We start from the raw sequence: 15,840 nt of genomic DNA, 5'->3' as shown, positions 1-15,840 counted from the left end.
GAGGGACCCAATGGCCACGGCGCCCAGGCCCTCGCCCCTCCCAGCCCACTAACTGGGTAAAAGCCATTAGTTATACCCACAAGCAATATCTGAATCCGAGTCAAATAATGTTGCCTCAGCCAGCCAACTTCAAAGGCGTGTAAGTGTGTTTGGCTTTTTAGTGCTGGAACTGCAGCAATATGTCACACTTTTGAAAGAGTTTTGTAAACAGTTCCTTCCCCTTTGTAGAAACATTTCTTAAGTTTCTTGTACCCCATGTAAACAGCTTTAATTAACAAGGGTTACATTTTTCATTTACAAGCGGGGCTGTATTAATAACGAGCTCGCCTTTCGGACCGTCCTTTTCTTTTGTGTCCTTTCTTTGCCCGGCACCGCGGCCGGCCCGGGGAGCAGCCGGGAGGCACCGCAGAGCTCAGCCCTGGGCTGCAAACATGGTCCCAAATTCAGGGGTGGCTGTTGGCCATGAGTAAGAGAGAAGGATAGAAAGTGGGGAGAGGGAAAAAAAAAAAAAAAAAAAAAAAAAAAGAAAGAAGGAAAAAAAGGGAAAAGAAAAGAAAAGAAAAGAAAAGAAAAGAAAAGAAAAGAAAAGAAAAGAAAAGAAAAGAAAAGAAAAAGAAAAGAAAAGAAAAGAAAAGAAAAGAAAAGAAAAGAAAAGAAAAGAAAAGAAAAGAAAAGAAAAGAAAAGAAAAGAAAAGAAAAGAAAAGAAAAGAAAAGAAAAGAAAAGAAAAGAAAAGAAAAGAAAAAAGAAAGAAAAAGCAGACGAGGAGAGAAGGAATGAAGGAAAGGCAGAAAGAGGGAGAGAAAAGCCACACTCGCGCTCTCCGCCCTGAAAAGGGTTAATGAAGCGCCGGGTGAAAATATGCCCGGCATATAATGGGATTGTCTGGCCCGTCCCCGCAGCCCCCGTGCCCGCTCGGGAGCCGCCCGGGGACAGCCCGGGACAACCGGGCCGGGCCGGGCGGTGCCGAGCCGGGCCGAGCCGAGCCGGGCCGAGCCCGGCCGAGCCGGGCCGCGCCGAGCCCGGCCGAGCCGAGCCGAGCCGAGCAGAGCCGACCCGAGCCGAGCCGAGCGGAGCCGAGGAGAGCCGAGCAGAGCCGAGCCCGGTGCCGGGGCGGTGCCGACCGGCGGCAGCAGCGGCAGGGCCGGGCCGGGCGGGGCGGGGTGCGAGGGACCGAGGGGAAGAGGGACAGAGGTACAGAGGGATAGAGGGACAGAGGGACGGAGGGACAGAGGGACAGAAGGACAGAGGGACAGCGGCATCGCCGGCCGCCCGCGCTGCCGCCCCTCGCCGGGCCCGGGCCATCGGCAGCCGGTGCCCGCGGCGGTGCCGGCTCCCAGAGGCGGAGGCGATGGCAAAGCGATGGCAAAGCGATGGCAAAGAGATGGCAAATAAACAGCCTCGCCGAGAGAGCCGGCAGCCGGGACACGGCAAACATCTCCCTGCTCGAAAACAAATTCCCGGACAGTCTTAAACAGGCAAATAAACTTGCCGGCTCTGTTTTTCAATCAAGCCTTTTAAGTACTAGACTGAGGCAAATTACAGGCGCAGGAAAACCTGCTGAAACTTAGGAAAGTGCTATTTTACTATCTCAGATGGTTAGAGGGATCTGGATCTACCTTGACTGCACTAAATTGCCTGTAAAAAAGTGGCGATAAAGTGTAAAAGTAACAAGTGCCTCCTTATTCACGTGTGTTCCCCTAATCTGATCACCTTCTGTCTCTTTATGAGGCTACTGGGTGGCTGGGGCTACCCCGGGCCGGCTGCAGGGCTGCGGCGGCCCGTGCTGGGGCTGGGGTTATTCGGGGATACGCTTTCTTCGGGCGGGCACAAACCCACCCGAGTGGAAAAGCAGCTGCCCCGGGGCCCGGGGCCTGTCCCGGGAGCGGGGATGCCCTCGCAGGTGCAGCGGCCCCGCATCCCGCACGGCTCCCCGCAGCCCGCTCCTCAGCGCCTGCTTCCCGAGAGCGTGGGGCCAGAGCGACTTCAGCGTGTGTTTTACCTTATTTTTACAGCTGGGCATTTAAAAAATTCACTGGTTATTCCCCGCGTGGCTCTTTTTGTTTCTTCCAAATTATTTTTCTTTTCTTTTCTTTTTTTTTTTTAGGTTGGGGGGCAAAGCCTCAAAATTATTTTTTAGCAGTTTTACACTGAGGTCAAGAAAATACCCTTCAGGTACTCTCCCTTAATTAAGAGGGAAAAAGTTCCCTGTGTATTGGCGACCGTCACGCAATCGGGGCGATTTTTGTTTCATGCATAAATCAGTAAAAGTGAAATGATACAAGAAATGCGCTTTATCCCGATCTGTGTCTTTTTCCATGTAAAAGGGTAAAGGCTGCAAAATATTTTCTTATTCCTAACCCAGACAGAAAGAACTGAAAAGCTAAAACCTTCTTCTCTCGAACGACTAAATTAAAGGGGTCGTCTCCAACCCTCCTTCCACTTGCCATGAAACTGAGACGCTCTTCGGGGGGGAAAGAAGCAGCTTTTCGGAACACAAAAAAGAAATAAATCCCGGCTTTCTAAATATGATTTCCTTTATGAGTCGATTGTAACCGAAGGATTATTTAATGCAACACATCTGTCTAGGAGGGGAAAGTGCTGCTGCTGCTGCTGCTGCTGCTGCTGCAAGACGCGCAAAGTTTGCCGTGGATCGGATCTCGCCCGCGGAGCTGGAGCCGGAGCAGGAGCAGCAGCGGGAGCCCTGAATCGCTGCTCAGCGAGCAAAGGAGGGGAAAGGCGAGGAAACCTGACGGATTTTGTCGGGGGTGGGAGATGATTTTTCCCAGTAATTAGCTCCAAAGCAGGGGTAGAAACCTTGAGATTTAAAAATATATTTGTTTTCAAATTGAGGGCGCTGGATGATCCACTTTAAGATCACCTAATCAAACGCAGGTTGCTGCTGTTGTTCAGGTTCACAGAAAAGCTGATGATGATCCAGAGACATCTTTCACTTCCCCTTTTCCACGCTTCTCTATTTTTCGCCCCTTCACAAATAAAGAGTAAATAAGCATCTGCTTTTTACGTCACGCAACTTATGCAACATTTCATCTGACTTTTTTTTCTCCTGCCCATTTTCTTTTTCACTCGGGAACGTGACTTGCCATCGCCATGGATATCAAATGAAACTTGCCCAGATGTGTCAGAGAAAATAAAGACATCAGTTGCTTTGAAAATAGGACGAGAAAACTGGCGAAGTTTTGTTGTTGAATCCCTCATTTAAAAAAAATAAATAATAAAAAAATATATATAAAGGAGCCCCAACACTGCAGCAGTTAAAAGCAGAGATCCCTATCATAAAGGAGAAACAGATGGGGTGAGCGTAAGACAAATAATTAAGTAAGTCGGGCTTTGCGTGTGGACGGCCGAGCCCTCGCCTCGCGGAACACAGACCTTCGGGCGGCCAAACTGTGTAAAAAAACTGCTGGAAAAGCGCCTGAAATTACAACATTTACATCAGCTTTTCGGGGGTGACTCCAGCGGGCTGGGAAGCGCTCGGTGCTGCCCGGCGGCCCCGCCGTCCCCCGCCGGACCGCGCGGGGCATCCCGGCCCCGCGGAGCTGCTCCGTGCCCGCCCCGCACATCCCGCACATCCCGCACATCCCGCACATCCTGCACATCCTGCACATCCTGCACATTCCGCATATCCCGCATATCCCGCATATCCCGCACACCCCTCACATCCCGCACATCCCGCACAGCCCGCACAGCCCGCACACCGCGCTCCGCTCCGCTGCGGGAGGAGCCGCTCTTGGGCTCCAGCCCGCGGGCACGGCCCGGGGGCGCCCGGTAGCTCCTCGCCGGCTACTTGAGCCCGGGGCTCGCCGCCTCCCCCGCGGAGCCGCTGCTGCCCCTCCGCTCTCGCCCCCCCCCCCCCCGCGCCCTCCGGCCCTGCGACAGCCCACGGCTCCCACTATGGGCCCCGGAACCCCCTGCGCCTCCCTTGCCCCGACCCCCCCCCACCCCAGCCCCCGGCGGCAGCAGCAACTTCCAGCGCTCGCCACTGACCTTTTCCTCAACTCCTTCCCCACCTCCCGCCGGCCGCCCGCAGCCCCCGGCCCGGCTCCGGCCGCCTCAGCCCCCGGCCCGGTCCCCGCCGCCGCCCGCCGAGCCGGACCGAGCCGAGCCGGGCCGGGAGGCTGCGAGGGGATGCTGCAGGTTGCCTGCGAGCTCCGCGCCGCACCAGACATGTCTATGCAACATGGCAGAGAGGGAGGGTGAAAAGCCAAGAGAAAGGGGTATTGCACCTACTTGCGGCCAGCTTCCTCGCCCTGCCCTTGGATCGCATGCTGCCAGTCCCGCGGCCGATGCTGGCGTGGGCTTGGGGTGGGGGGGGCTTTTTATTTTTTTTCCTCCCGGAGCTTTTCCTCCTTTTTCGCTCCCCCTCTCCCTCTTTCCTCTCCCTCTCCCGCACACACACTCTCCCTTTCTCTCAATCCCGGCTCGCTATCTCTCCAGCATTGTCAGTTTGGACACCTTCGCACATGCGCACGGGCGGCTCCCCCCCGCTCTTCAACATTTCAGCGCCGCCAAAAAAAAGTTTGCAGCGATCCATCACCGCCGGTGGGGACCCTGACAGCCGGCACCGGGGCCGGGACGGGCCGGGACGAGGCGCGCAGCCTCCTCCGGACTACGGCACCGCGGCCGCGGGGCAGCCGCTCCGCCGCCTGCGCACCCGGGAGGGGTCACAGCGGGGGAGAGCCGCGTTCCCGCGGGGCACGGGCTGGGGGGAGAAGTGACACCTCTTTTTTATGCCTTTTTTTTTTTTTTTTTTAATGGGATATCAATAGTGTTCTGGAATTTTTGCAACGTTTAAATAGTTTATTCTCACCCGGTAGCAATTACCGTAGATCTTTCCGCATATATAGGCAGAGAGATATAATTTGATTACATGTTTTATTATGTATGCGTACCATGAAATCGTACACTTTCCCGGCGCGCACACTTTTTCGCCACCTTGAACTCTGCTCAGCCACCACCGGTTGGGCAGAAAAAAAGCGTTTTAAAAACAGTAACATGGACCGCTCTAATCTGTTTTAATTACAGGGTTTGCCAATCAAAGAGGGAGCACGCAGAAATTGGGAACTCCTTTAGGGGATGGCTGTGTCCGAGATATGAATCAATCCAAACTACGTATAGATCTTCCCCTGGTACAACCTCCTTGCATTAAACAGTTTTGTTCAATACCTTCAATGCGCTATTTATGTTCCCATTAATATCTGTTGCAAATCCTGCCAGACACCATAAAAGAAAATTACAATCTTTCAGACTCGGGGCTGCGCCAGTACATACACGCTGCTCAACTTTTTGTTTTAATAAAATCCTCAGCATCGCCCCTTCCCCCTTCAATCCCACCTCCCACCCCCCTGCTGCCGGTGCTGCGGATCGGGGCCGCCCGTGGAGCGCCTCCCGCCCGGCCCGGCCCCCCCGGACCCCACCGGTGACAACCCCGCGGGTGGGGCGGGGGCACCGCGGATCCCCCGCTGCTGCCCCAAACGCCCGGCACACAGGCGCAAACACTTGAACCCGCACTGCGGAGCCGTCCTTGATGACAGTCGTTCTTTGTCGTTTATAACTTGGATTTTTCTTTATTTTTTTTTTTTAAGGACACGCAGCTCCTCTCTGCCCACTCCACACCCCCCCGCAGCCGGGCAGGGGCGCACCTAACGCCCCCGGAGCAGGAAGGGCAGGAGGGCAGGGGCCTCTCCCAACCCCCTGCACCCATCGGGGTGCCCTGTCCGGGCTGTCCCGGGAGCAGCTGGGCCACTCTGCCCCGGCGGAGGCAGGGCCGGGACAGCCGGGGAGCGGCCAGGGGCTGCGCGGGGGATGCGCGGGAGATGCGCGGGGGATGCGCGGGGCCGGGCCGGCAGCCGGGGCTGCTCTCGGGGTCCTGGTACTGCACGACCCCCGACCTCGCTCGCAAACAGAGCCTTTCCTTGCGGGGCCGCGCCGAGCTGTCCCCAGATCACCCCACGCACACACCCCGACCTGCGATGCCGGGTCACTTGGGAAAAATGAAAACGCCCGTGAACTTTGCAAAACTCCCCCCGCCTGCCGCGGCCCCGGTTTAACCGGCAAAGCCTCCGCCCGGCCAGAGATGCGCGTCCTTCCCCCGTGCCCGGGGAGCCGCTGGCACCCGAGCCCCGTGCGGGGCCGGGGACACAGATGCGGCTTTCCCGGACGGGCAGCCCTGACCCCGGGCCGTGCCCGCCTGTCACCGCCACCTGCCCGCGGTCCCAGCGGCCCCGGGAGCCCGGCAGGTGCCGCGCCGCCCGCCCGGGGCTCCGGCCGCCGCCCCCCGCTGCCCGCCCGGCGGCCCCGGCATCGCCCGCTCGGCCCCGTCGCCTTCGCCCCCTTCCCCGAAAAGTCCCGGGCAGCCCCCCGGGAATTCCGTTTCGTTCGTGCGGGGAAGCTCCCCAGAGCCTCCGCTCCCTCCCGGGTGGGAAGCGACTGGCGGCGGGGATGCGGGGTCGCTTTCAGCAGATCCACGGGCAGAAACAGAGATTAAAATTCGGGGATATATTTTTCCGGATGGAGGGGCGGAATTAAATCTATTTCTAATACAGGCTGGGAGACTAAAGGCACCCCCTCATACGCGGGTTTCAGTGATTTCCCCGTAACAGGAAATTTTCTCTTCCTTACATTATAATTGAACAAGCCCCGCAGTCTTCTTGGAGAAAAGTTGGAATTCTTTATCGAGGTATTTGTTGTGCTATTGTCTTTGTGCAGTGAACTTTACATCGTGTTATTCAATCTCAATCTATATTCTCCTAGCTACCAGTAAGATTAATTTAATCATTGTAATGCAATTATTAATACTGTTTACCCAACGCTTGATTTCAGGTTTGCTGTTAAGAAATTAAGCTTCTTGCTGGGTGACCGAAAAGCTATGCAGGGATTTCCAGCCCACGTCGAAATAAAACAGTCCTCTTTATTTAGTCTCAGAACTCCAGCTTTCAGCCACGGGCTCAATTAGCCAAAATGGAAACAATTTTCATTCATTGCAATAACTCACTGTTCTGCTGATCACTTTCAAAATATACACTTTATTATTATATGCTGACCTCGGTGCCGCGAAGTGGCAAGGCTAGAAAGAGGCAGAGGGATCTCTCCAGCCCCCTTGGGCTGTAATTATTAGAAATTAATTGGGTTCAGGACCCTGGGTAGCATGGGTAAATTAATAGCTTGTCTGGTTGTTTAAATCCGAATTCTCAGTCCACAGGAGAGCAGGGGAGGGAGGCTCTCCCTCCCCAAACCCGCCCCGGGAGAGCGCGGCAGGGCTGGGGCAGCGCGGAGCCGCCGGCTGATTTCCCTCCTTCTTTTCACCAACGCATTGTTTTTCGGGGAGCTATTTAGGGGTTAAAAATCAAAAATAAAGATCCTGTATACTTGGAGCTGTCGTGCGGGAGTAAAAGTGAAAAGGGAGCCTTAGGCAAAAGGAAATTACTGCAAGCCCGCGTGACCTTTCCGAGAGGTAATCAATCAAGTGATCAACAGGGATATTTATCATTGCTAGATGGGGCTACTTTACAAATGCACAGGAGGGGGGGCGGGGGGATACACACACACACACAAAAGTTTGGATAAACCCGATAAGTCTGAAGACAAATACGGAGACTTTAATCACTGGGAAGATTGTACATTTTCTTTTCTGAGCTCTCAGAAGGAAAGGAAAGGAGAAAAACACTGCAAAGTTTCCCAGCAGAAAATGCCTCCTGTACTAGGTGGTCACATGGAAGCTGTCCACTTTGCTTTGCAGTCCTGGGAAAGGCTGGGAACGACAGATGTGATTTAAAAAAAAAAAAAAAAAGGCACCGAATACAAGGGAAAATAATAGCTAGAGATTGAGGCTTTGATAACTGGGCTCGGTGTTTGTTTTTATGTAATGTGTTTTTATTTGCTGGCTTGAAACTCGGGAGATGTGGAGTTCAGCCCTGCCTGCCTCTAGTCCCCGAAACGGTTAACTCCGAAAACAAAACAAAAAAAAAAAAACCACCCCATGCCCCCTACTATATGAAATCAGCGATCTGGTTCAATTAAACTTGCTCTCCGTAGCATAAAGCATCCACCACAATACAGGCAATGAAATCCAACAATAAAAGCCCATGCATTTTCTGCACAGTTTCCTTCTCCCTTGTAAAACATGCCGTCGTGTAAGCACCAGACATTTAATTTTGCTTCCTATAACTTACCGGATTCCTTAACAAACCTACTCTGACCGCTCTTTTTTTTTTTCTTTTCCTTTCTTTCTGTTCTCTCCCCCTTTTCTCTTTTTATTCCTGCTTTGCGCTCTGCTCCACGCACACTCCTGCACAAAGCCTCGCTGTCTGCGCCCTGCGCCGCTGCCTCTAAACGACTTTAGGGGTGCGGGAGCCCCCCGGGAGCGCTGCCCGAGCCGCGCTTGCGGAGAGATCCGCGGGGCCGGCGGCAGAGTGCGGAGCAGCGGCTCGGAGCCTCGCCAGCCTCGGGGGCTCTCCCGGCCCTTGCGCTGCCCTGCGCTGCCCTGCGCGCTCCCGCAGCGCCCTGCGCGTCCCCGCGCGGGCTCTCCCGGCCCTTGCGCGCTCCTGCGCGGGTTCTCCCGGCCCTTGCGCGTTCCCGCGCGGGTTCTCCCGTCCTTTGCGCGTTCCCGCGCGGGCTGTCCCGTCCCTTGCGCGCTCCCGCGCTGCCCTGCGCGGTCTGCTGCGCCCCCTGGCGGCCGCGGCTCCGCACTGCGGGTGCGCACCCGCGCGGGAGTGAGCGCAGAAAACTCTCCCAAAAAACGCGTTTGGAGGGGACGCGGCTTCAGGGTCCGGTACCGGCGGCTGCCGGGAAGCCGAGCCGGCCCGGGGGTGCAGCAGGCCCGGTTCGAGGCTGTCCCCGGTGGAAGCGCCGCTGAAAACACGAGATTTAAATGAATTCATTGGAGGGGAGGCGCTCAGAGAGCAGCAGCGAGCCCTGCACGGCGCTCCCCGAGAAGTGCTTCCCTGTGAAAATGCTGCACGGTGCCAGCTGTAAGTAAATCTTGTTTCTGCCTGTAGGAAGGACCTGGATTTCCACAACGTTGGGACTGAAAGGAGAGCAGAGGAGAGTGAACAGGCCAGAGGCAAGATTGAAAGAGAGGCGTGGAGGCCACTGTGGTAAATGGGGACACTGGAGAACCGAACCTGATTTTCTGCTTCCTGGCAGATTTCCTGTGTTACTTTGGTATTTGGGGTTTTTTGGGTATTGCATTCCCCCACCCCTCACCTGAAATGCACAGAGGCTTCCCCAAAGCCAAAAGCTGGAGGTTTCTGTTTTAAGGTGCACAGCAGGGCCACTTGTCTCTGTCCTCAGTCCCACTAGAAGATGACGATGCAGGACTATCCCTGAACATGAAGCAGGACTCACATATTATCTAACTGCAACCAAAAAAAGTCATTTACCCCTATACCACAGAGAGGTGCAATCAATATCCCCAACTCAAGCTATTTGCCAAGACTAAAAGCACTTTTTCTGGCCAAAAATATCGTATTCACTATCCTCAGGAGGTTACCCCCAGTATTTCTTGCCCTTAAAGGAGCATCAGTGGAGAACGTAATTGGAAAAATTAAAGAGTAGGAGGGGGAAAGTAATTACAGGCCACTAGAGAAAAACAAACATGTTCTGAATGTAGACAAAACATTGAACAGAGGGGAATTAATAGTACTACAAATCAAAAGGGAAAAATGTCAGCAAAGATCAGCAGAAAGTGAACATCCTATTTAAAGGGAAAATAGAAACAATCAAAATCGCAGACAAAAAGAGGGAAGGAATTTGAAAAGCAGCCTAAAATCAAAGTAAAGGAATGGAACAAATTTTACTCAGTACACAGTGATAGTTAAAGCTGATGCATGAATATTTTAGAAAACTAAAGTCCCACCATGAAGGGACATGAGAGAAAACCTCAGCTGCTCAGACACAAGAGTTTTGTGATTTATACCCATTGGGTCAGGCTGGCTCCCATTCTGCAAAGTGAACTGGGCAAGGCTGGAAAATCTCTGCAGAGAAAGGGGATTTTCCAGTATGCCCCTTCCTTCCTGGCCTCCCCAGGGATTTTCCGGGAGGAAGGAGCTGAGAACTGGTGAGATCTGGCCTTTGAGGAGCTGTTGTCTCCTTTGGCCAAAGCAAAGATGAGCAAGGGCTGCTCAGCTCTAGCAAGTCACTAAAACACCCTGGTGAAGCACAGTTTCTTCAGCTGCAGCCACGTTCTGAACACAGGACACAAAGACTGGGGAAGATTTAGGTATTAAGCTGTTTAAAGATAATATGACAAAATGTATGGAGTAAAATTGTAATGGGATGATGGCAGACAGAGCTGGTAGTGCTGAAATAAATAGAATTCTGAAATGAAACAATGAAATCCTCTCTTTGTGTGGTGAAAGCTGTGTCATGACCAAGGGCTGTCATCACAAATGTGGGGCTGCCCTTTTTTAGGGCTTTACTTGCTTTCACTCATGGTATAACTTCCAGGCAGGAGTGGCCTTCTTGCTGCTTGTCTTTAAAGGAGCCACAAAGGCAGGTTAACACATCAGCCTTTATAAAATCCACAGCCCCATTTTTCCCCTTAAAGCATAAGGAACACATTCATATTTCACTCTCATTTCTCTCCAGTACAAAAGCACAGGGTCAGAATTAATGAGCAAAGTATTTGTGTGACGTTTTATATTGTATTGGCATTTATATAGTGCTTTTCACAGGCTTCATGTCAAAACCCTTTACAGGGCAATAAATCATATACCTTTCCTGATGAAATTGTATGTAGGCAATTGGGCACCTATCCTGCCCTCAGCAATGTCCCACGTGCGAGACACGGGGAGTGTGATGAAACCTGCAGAAGTGGGTCTGAAAAAAAATGGATGTAGGTCAAGCCTTCCCCCCTTAATATCCTGCAACACGTTAAAAAGTCTTTAGAGCCCACTTGAACAGCCACAGGAAAGACCTAACCTTAACATGACAAAGCTTCTATTACAGTCTGAATTACTCAACATGCAAATCGAATTGTGGGTCTTACACTTAACCCCAGGTTTTTTTTGTCTCTGAATTTAAACAAGTTGTCCATTTACATGGAAAATAAGGATTTTTCAATTGAATTCATTTCTAAAAATAGTGTCCATTCACAAGGCTGAACCCAAGTAGCGAATTTTGGTCGTTAGGCTTTCTGTTAGCATTCACAAGTATCCCTCCTAACACCAAGTCTGCAATGTGACAATGCATCTCTGCCCTGCTGGCGTTTCCCTTCTTATTTGCAGTTTTTCAGATAACGAAGAGTAATGAAGTTCTGAGGACTGGATGCCCGATTAGACTGACTCTTACACGTTTATTTGCATTCCTGCCGCGTTTCCAAAGCCACTTCGGGGTCAGAAAAAAAAAAAGTGGAAAGTGGTTTAAAGTCTTTTGGGGGTTGGGAAGCAGGAGCCGGAGTTCTGCTCGTCTGTCTGTCTGTCTGTCTGGGGGAATCACAGCTCTCTGGGCATTTTTGGATTCCATTGGTACCAAAGGAAGCTTTGTGGAGCCCCTCCTGGCAGGTCGTAGCCCCTCCCTTTCAACCCAATCCCCGAGACGGCACAAAGGCAATGGCTCAGAAGCAAATGGAAAATCTTTGCAGTAGCTCAACACCATTCGAAAACCACTTTTCCACCTCCGCTATCTGTAACACATGAAAACTGATAACATTCTGCACATACTGGCTGATAGTTCAAATGTATTAGAACCAACCTAGTTATGATTTATGAGCCGGAAGAGCTGTTAAAATAATTTATATATGTGAAAGTATTAAAAAAAAAAAAAAAAAAGGTGCCGTTTTCTACCAAACAGATATTAAGATTACTTAATCTAAAATCAAAGTGATCCAGAAGTAGAACAAAAGGTAAAAGCACATTGCCAGCTCCATTAACTGCCGTGGGCTGTGTTAGAAGTGGAGGGTTCTTGCATCTCTGCAGAGGTGATTAATGTCCTGTGAGACCTGGGCGCTCTGTGCAGATGTACAGTCAAGGAACCAACCTCTCCTCTGCCTTGAGTTTTGTGTCAGCAGCTCTGCAAGGAGCTCAAATTCACACACTGCTGTTGTGCTCTGATGGCGGCACAGCCTAATTTTATCTCTTGTTCCCATCTGAGTACACAGCTTATTTAGCAGTTTAAAGAATGATCTGTAAATAACACACATGCACGGACTTCAATGACAAGGATAATTAAAATGGTCTTTTCAGTGGGACACACTACCAGCACCAGTAGCTAAAGCTGAAGTCCAAGAGTAACCAACACATTAAAGCCTGAAGCTTCTATTCTTTCTGGCAGTAATACATTTGAAGATTAAATGAGACAAAATGTTTGTTACAACAAACGGACTTCTGTTAGCGTTCAGGATTATGCTCTCAGTCAAGGTTTATTATGCTTTTGGTCCTATATATTCTAAAGATCTCAATTTCCTACTTCCATAATTTTTTGATCAGTTTTGTTTAAATTTGGAGCTTTTTACTTTTCAGTTTAGAAATTACTGCTTCTTCTTAAAACTTCTAGCACGTTATAGTATCTGGAATGAGTACTAAGGAAAAGGAAACAAGCTAAAATAAATGACTATCTAATCTAACCCATCTGACAACTTCTAAGGTACCTATTATTGTGGTATCAAAGAACTGGATCTCTGATAGCATGTGATCTTTGATCTTAAATTGGACCTCCAATAACATTTTTAATTAAACTTCTTATTTGATGCCTGCTGGAGCTAAAATGCAAATAGTGTCACATAAAAAATGGAAGTTAAGAGAGCAAGGAACAGAAAATGGTGGCTGGTTATAGTGTGGTTATTGTACCAAAACAAAGAACCCCATCCTCCAGACCCTGTGGAATTAAAACAGTCAGCCTCAAGGTTCAAAGACTGAGCAGAAACTACTTAGAAATGAAAAACGCTTTCAATTTATTAAAACTAATACTGAATAAAACCATTTGTCAGAAGCAAATTTGAGATACACACAAGAATCACTTAGAAAAGCTGTTAAATGTTTTTATTTCCTTTGCCCTCCAGCACCCAGCAAATATTCCATTCTGGTGTAATCTTTCACTAGGAATTTTGTAGGACTTCCACACTAGCTGAGACAAACCATGCTTGTCCTCTTTGAAAGTGTTTCCAAATCACTTTGTGCATAGGAATCATCGCTATTAAAACACAAATTCAGTGCCAGACTTTATTTAGCTACATTCAGAGTTGATTTGGAAGCGATTTCTGAGAGACACAAAGAGGGAAAGGATCCTCAGGGCACTGCTGTTTGAATTTGTGGAGGTTTTTATGAGAGCACACATCGACCCACACCTTCTATCAACACAGGGCACACACAGACAGCGCCTGCAGCTGGCAGCAGCCCAGGGTGCTCTGCTCTTCCCTCATCAGGTCAGAATTACTCCCTTGTATGTTAGGAGTTGCTCCTTCTGCTTAGGACATGGGTACAGATAGCACTGCTCAGAACTTTCTGCTAGATACGGAATCCCCAAAGAAATCCATGGCACTTAAACCCAATGTATGTTAAAAACTCATCAAGTGCAGTGTCACCATACCTCGACTACAGAGTAATTATTTTTAAAAATCTCTTTACAAGTTTTTCTAAAATATTCCTATTTGTTTCTTTCTTTCTGCACTCATCACCATAATTAAGAGCACACTAAACAACTCTTAGACCATCTTTTTCCCCCAGAGAAGGATGAGCATATGTGAAATGATTTGTAAGATTTAAAGTTTTCACTTTGATACAACTCTGCGTAAAGATATGACCACTCTGACACTCCTGAAGCCTCTTGGTATCTGCTGCCTGGAAGAAGGCAGAGTATAAGAACTGGTCATCCACACTTATCTGAGGTCAAAATTCAGCTCTTTTCTTTCAATTGTCACACAGATAATGACAAAAAAATATATATAGCCACAATACAACAAGCAGTAAATAACAATAGGTGTCAGATTCCAGAAGGAACAATGATGGAATTTACATTTATTTCACGCTGCAGCTGGCACTCCTAACTGCAGGAGCCAAAAAAAGCCCCATGAGGGTGAAGAGCCAATTTGTGATTTCCTTCAGATGAAGCATCAGGGCTGGTGTTGATGTTGATCAGTTCCAGCAGAGCCATCCCATCGCCTGCCAGTCCCTCGAGATCCCAGCAGAGCCTCCCTGATCACACAGCAATGCTCCATCCACCTCTCATATTTGAGCAGGAGCAGCCAATTCTGCACAGGAGAATCTGCGAGAAATGAGTGACAAAACCCTACAGAAGAAGCAGGAGAGCAAAGATTTCATTTTTCTCTTTCTTCACATTTCCTAAGGTAACTGTGGTTTAGCCTTTTGGTTTTCATTTTTCAGGGAAGTCCTTAAGCCTAGTTTACAGCAGCCTTTATGGCTGAGAGCTCATTCATCAAGAGCAAAATCTCACATGCAAAGTTCATGACAGAGTGGTGAGGTGCAAAGTTGAAAGAGAAGGAAAATAATTTTTCCCATCCCAGAAATCCTTTCAGAAGCACTCTCAATCACAACAAGATGACCTCAGAAGTGGGATTTGCTTGTTGTTTGGGGGTTTTGTTTGTTTCTACAGAAGCACAGGGAAAAAAAATAAAAAAATAAAAAAGCACTCTTAACATCATCATAACTGAGAATTCAGACTCTCTTGGAATGTGAAGACTTTGGGGGTTAAATCCTTCTTCTCAGAGAAGCAGATCGGGGTTAGAGCCCATCCCCCTCTAAATCCTAGCCTGAAAAGAAACATTTTATTACAGAAGTTTCACTGAAACCGGCGTGTTCCCACAAAATGTTTCAATGGTGAGAAATAAAGAGTTCCCAAGTGTAAAGCACTGCCAAAAAATTCCTAATCCTTTCTAGCCAGTGAGCAAGGAAATGTGTTATTCTGCCATCAGTGGAGAAGGAAGCCCCTGTCCCAGTGGTGCTGTAAGGTCACGCTTCATCTTGTCCCCAGCAATTTGTGTGTGCACCCACAATTCCAGGTACCTGGAATAATGTAGGGTAATTTTCTAATGCATTTCAGCAGTTTTTATTGCAAATTCCTGTATTAAAAATACACATGGCTAAAGAACACAGGCAGAAAGCTACAGTGACCTCTTTTCTATCCTTTTACAGCAATCTCTCTTCCCTTCATGGTGTATGAGAGACTTTGGGAAAAAAATATTTCCAAAATATTTGCTCTTCAAACCCATTTAAAAGAGAGGTGGGATCCAGGTTTCACCTCTGGCACTTAGCACTTGCCTCTTGCTCACATGTACTTTGCCTGAAATTGAGTGCAAGGTGACACCTCCCTGATCTGCCACAACTCAGGCTCTTTCTGGAGGACAAACTAACCAACCCACGCTAACTCAGACTCTTTCTGGAGGACAAACTAACCAACCCACGCTAACTCAGACTCTTTCTGGAGGAAAAACTAACCAACCCACGTTAATTCCATCTTTCTCCCAGATTTCCTTTGCTATCCCCACACAGGCAACACAACACCTGCTGTTATCCCAACAAAGCAAGTGCTACCAGGGAGGAAAAGCCCTTCATGTTACAGAGCAAAGAACTTCTCCACTGGCTGCTCTCAAACAAAATACAGCTGAGCAAAATAAATCCTGTTTTCTCACTAAAGAAGTCCTCATGTGCTCAAAACAATCCTGAAAGAACTCAAATGCTTCATACAGTTTTTAATTAATTCTATCTAGACACACAGCAGTCTGAGAGGCTGTAGTGTTATATATATAACCTCCTTACATTTCACTATTTACATTGTGTTATTCTCTGGCTATTTCCCAACTCTATTCACTCACCCTAGAGATCAATTTAGGCACCAAAATAAAATATGATCTTATCTTTGCACTGCA

At 49.4% G+C, this 15,840-nt stretch overlaps 1 protein-coding gene across 4 annotated transcripts in view; it reads right to left on the bottom strand.

Moving 5' to 3' along the window:
• The window catches only part of MECOM (MDS1 and EVI1 complex locus), a 329,866-nt gene extending 325,407 nt beyond the window's left edge, over window positions 1–4,459 (bottom strand). For all 4 annotated transcript variants that reach the window (XM_088061011.1, XM_014254464.2, XM_088061013.1 and 1 more), the window contains exon 1: window positions 4,251–4,459. In XM_088061011.1, coding sequence (XP_087917137.1) covers window positions 4,251–4,287 — 37 coding nt within the window. In that variant the 5' untranslated portion in view covers window positions 4,288–4,459. The remainder of the gene's footprint in view (window positions 1–4,250) is intronic.
• Between the last annotated feature and the right edge of the window lie 11,381 nt (window positions 4,460–15,840).

The sequence above is a fragment of the Pseudopodoces humilis genome, chromosome 11 (genome assembly GCF_049639895.1).
Source record: "Pseudopodoces humilis isolate 2021_Gansu_Grassland_sample_001 chromosome 11, ASM4963989v1, whole genome shotgun sequence".
Taxonomy (NCBI): domain Eukaryota; kingdom Metazoa; phylum Chordata; class Aves; order Passeriformes; family Paridae; genus Pseudopodoces; species Pseudopodoces humilis.
The sequence above is the reverse complement of the archived record's forward strand: the minus strand, read 5'-3'. Positions and strand labels throughout refer to the sequence as shown.